The sequence below is a fragment of the Saprolegnia parasitica genome, assembly GCF_000151545.1.
Source record: "Saprolegnia parasitica CBS 223.65 unplaced genomic scaffold supercont2.814, whole genome shotgun sequence".
Lineage (NCBI taxonomy): Eukaryota > Oomycota > Saprolegniomycetes > Saprolegniales > Saprolegniaceae > Saprolegnia > Saprolegnia parasitica.
Window position 1 is genome coordinate 1 of NW_012157208.1, and position 2,375 is coordinate 2,375.

General features: G+C 58.7%; 1 protein-coding gene across 1 annotated transcript; it reads right to left on the minus strand.

The window, feature by feature from the left end:
- Positions 1 to 75: 75 nt before the first annotated feature.
- On the minus strand, positions 76 to 897 carry SPRG_17855 (hypothetical protein; the record flags this gene model as incomplete). Its single annotated transcript, XM_012357254.1, has 2 exons — positions 76 to 756; positions 808 to 897. Coding segments are annotated over 2 exons (771 nt in total), but the record flags the coding sequence as incomplete, so codon positions are not given.
- Positions 898 to 2,375: the final 1,478 nt, after the last annotated feature.

Genomic DNA, 2,375 nt, shown 5'->3' on the forward strand with positions numbered 1-2,375 from the left:
CCAGTCGGTGAGCAGCAGTCCCTTGAAGCCAATGTCGCTTCGAAGCAAATCGTTGGTCAAGCGGCTGTTGGCAACCATCGGCACGCCATTGACCGAGACGTAGCTCGCCATGACCGAGAGCGCGTTGGCGTTCTGGATCGCGGCAATGAAGGGCGGCGCGTGGTAGTTGAGCACTTGGTAGTCGTCCAAGTAGGCCGGCGCGCGGTCGTCGCCCGTCGACGTGGCGCCGTACCCGATAAAGTGCTTGACGGCGGCCGCGACGCCCGGCACGGACTGGATGCCGTTGACGGCCGCGACCCCGAGCTCGGACGCCAAGTACGGGTCCTCGCCAAACGTTTCGTAGACGCGCGACCAGCGCTTGTGGTTGGTGACGTCGAGACCCGGAGCGAAGACCCAGTTGACGCCGCCCGCCGACGTATCGCGCGCCGTGACGAACGCAGAGTCGTGAACGATCTTGGCGTTGAACGTTGCGCCCTTGTTGATCTGCTGCGGCGACAGAATCGCGTCGTTCACGTAGTTGGCGCCGTGGACGCTGTCGAGGCCGTAGAGCGCGGGCGGCGCGTTGTTGGCCTTGTAAATGGACTGGATCTGCGTGATCATGGCACGCCACTTGGCCGCCGGCATGGCACCGTTGAGGAACGAGCCGACGCCGGCCTTGGCGCACTGCGTGACGGCGCTCACGCTGAGCTGGCCGTCCGAGCCGAGAATGACGCCGATGTTGGCTTGGGCCATTTGGCCGATCCACTGCGATGGCGTCTAGAATGGCAGCATGAGGTTGTATAAGATGAAGAAGGGAGGAGTGCGTACCATCTTGGCGACGATGGCCTCGGCCTGCGCGTCGAAGTCTTGGGCGACCGCGACCGCCGCGACGACGGCTAGCGGGAGGTAGAGCTTCATCGAGTACCGGGGCCGGTGGCGAATTGCGGAATGGCACGAGCGTGTCGATTCCTTTCAACGTATGCCATCTGGCTGGGTGCCTGGCACGCACTGCAACTCTGGCGCTCACTTCTCTGGGCGGCGAATCGTTTTCACCTCGTTGTCCAATCGAGATGCAGTGTTTTTCGAAGCGCCAATCACCGCTGCTGCAAAATCGAAGCCGGTTGACAAGCTTTTGTGGCGCGAGCACAGCGACCTTGCAAGACGACAACGCGCGGCCTTGTTCTGGCCTCGCCCGAATCATTACACGTCGTCTGATAGAGAGCGCGATGGGAACACCTTGGCGATACAGACGCAGGCATGTTACTGTACACAAGCCAGTGCCACACTGGCATTGGATTCTTGCGCTGCTGGCGTTTGAGAGCACCTCATACCGTGCGCGTCCATCGTGCTATGTTCATAATGCAGGTACCGATTGTAGCTACTGATCTGGGTGAGCTTCGCTGATAGCCTTCATTACACATGCTGAGAGACGTCAGTGTTTAACTCTGCAGATGGTTAAACGCTCGTTGTCTCTGCCAAGCATACTGGTACGTCAGTGCCGGTCGCAGGTCCAGGATACATGTCGTATCATTGGCATCTCGCTGGCACTCGCCAGCGCAGAGCAGGACACGCAAGCGAGCGCTCAAGGAAGCGACGACACAGTACACGAGCTACTACATACCACTGGTGGATTCAGTGGTGCATCACCGTGGTATGTTCGGGACGTAGTGAAAGCAATGAAATCGTATACAGGTACCGTGGTCTGCTCGGGACGATGTCTGAGGCGGACTTTCTCACAAACACGCAAAAAAGAGCGTCGCTCACATCGGTTTGTGTGGCCGAGCGCGTACTGTCGCACAAGCGATGCAGCGAGACTCTCCAACCGATCAAGCAACTCGGCAACAAACAAGCCAATTGCATCTTGGACGAGAAAGAAGCCCGCGACGCGTGACATCTCGTTGGGTTTTGAAACACGCGGTGGCAGTGCAAGCAGCTGGATTTGTGCGGTCTGTCAACGGGGGTAGCCCGATGCAATCGCTGTCCTCGCAAGTGCCGTGGGGATCGCGACCATCCGCACACCACCCAAGTTGATATGGTGGCCTGCCGAGCGGAATCCCGAACAACAAGCTCGCAAGGGCAAAGTTTACAGAAAGCTCTCGTCCTACAATAATGGTCGGAAGAAGTACACATCACATCACGCCAACCTGTGGAGCCAACGGCGGTTCAATCCCCGGCAAGCGGGGTACCCAAGAAAGCTCTGGATGAGCTGACAATGCTGGTGTGCGGTCATGTCTTCTGCCTTGTGACAGCGCGATCGGTGCCACAAACCAAGAAGAGAGAAACAGTGTTGGCCGCTGTCAGACGGGCGCCCCCTCTCACACTCACACCCGTCTCCTTTCCAGCGTCCCAGCGATACTGAACGGGCCGTCAAATTAACGTTTCCAACGTTATAGTCG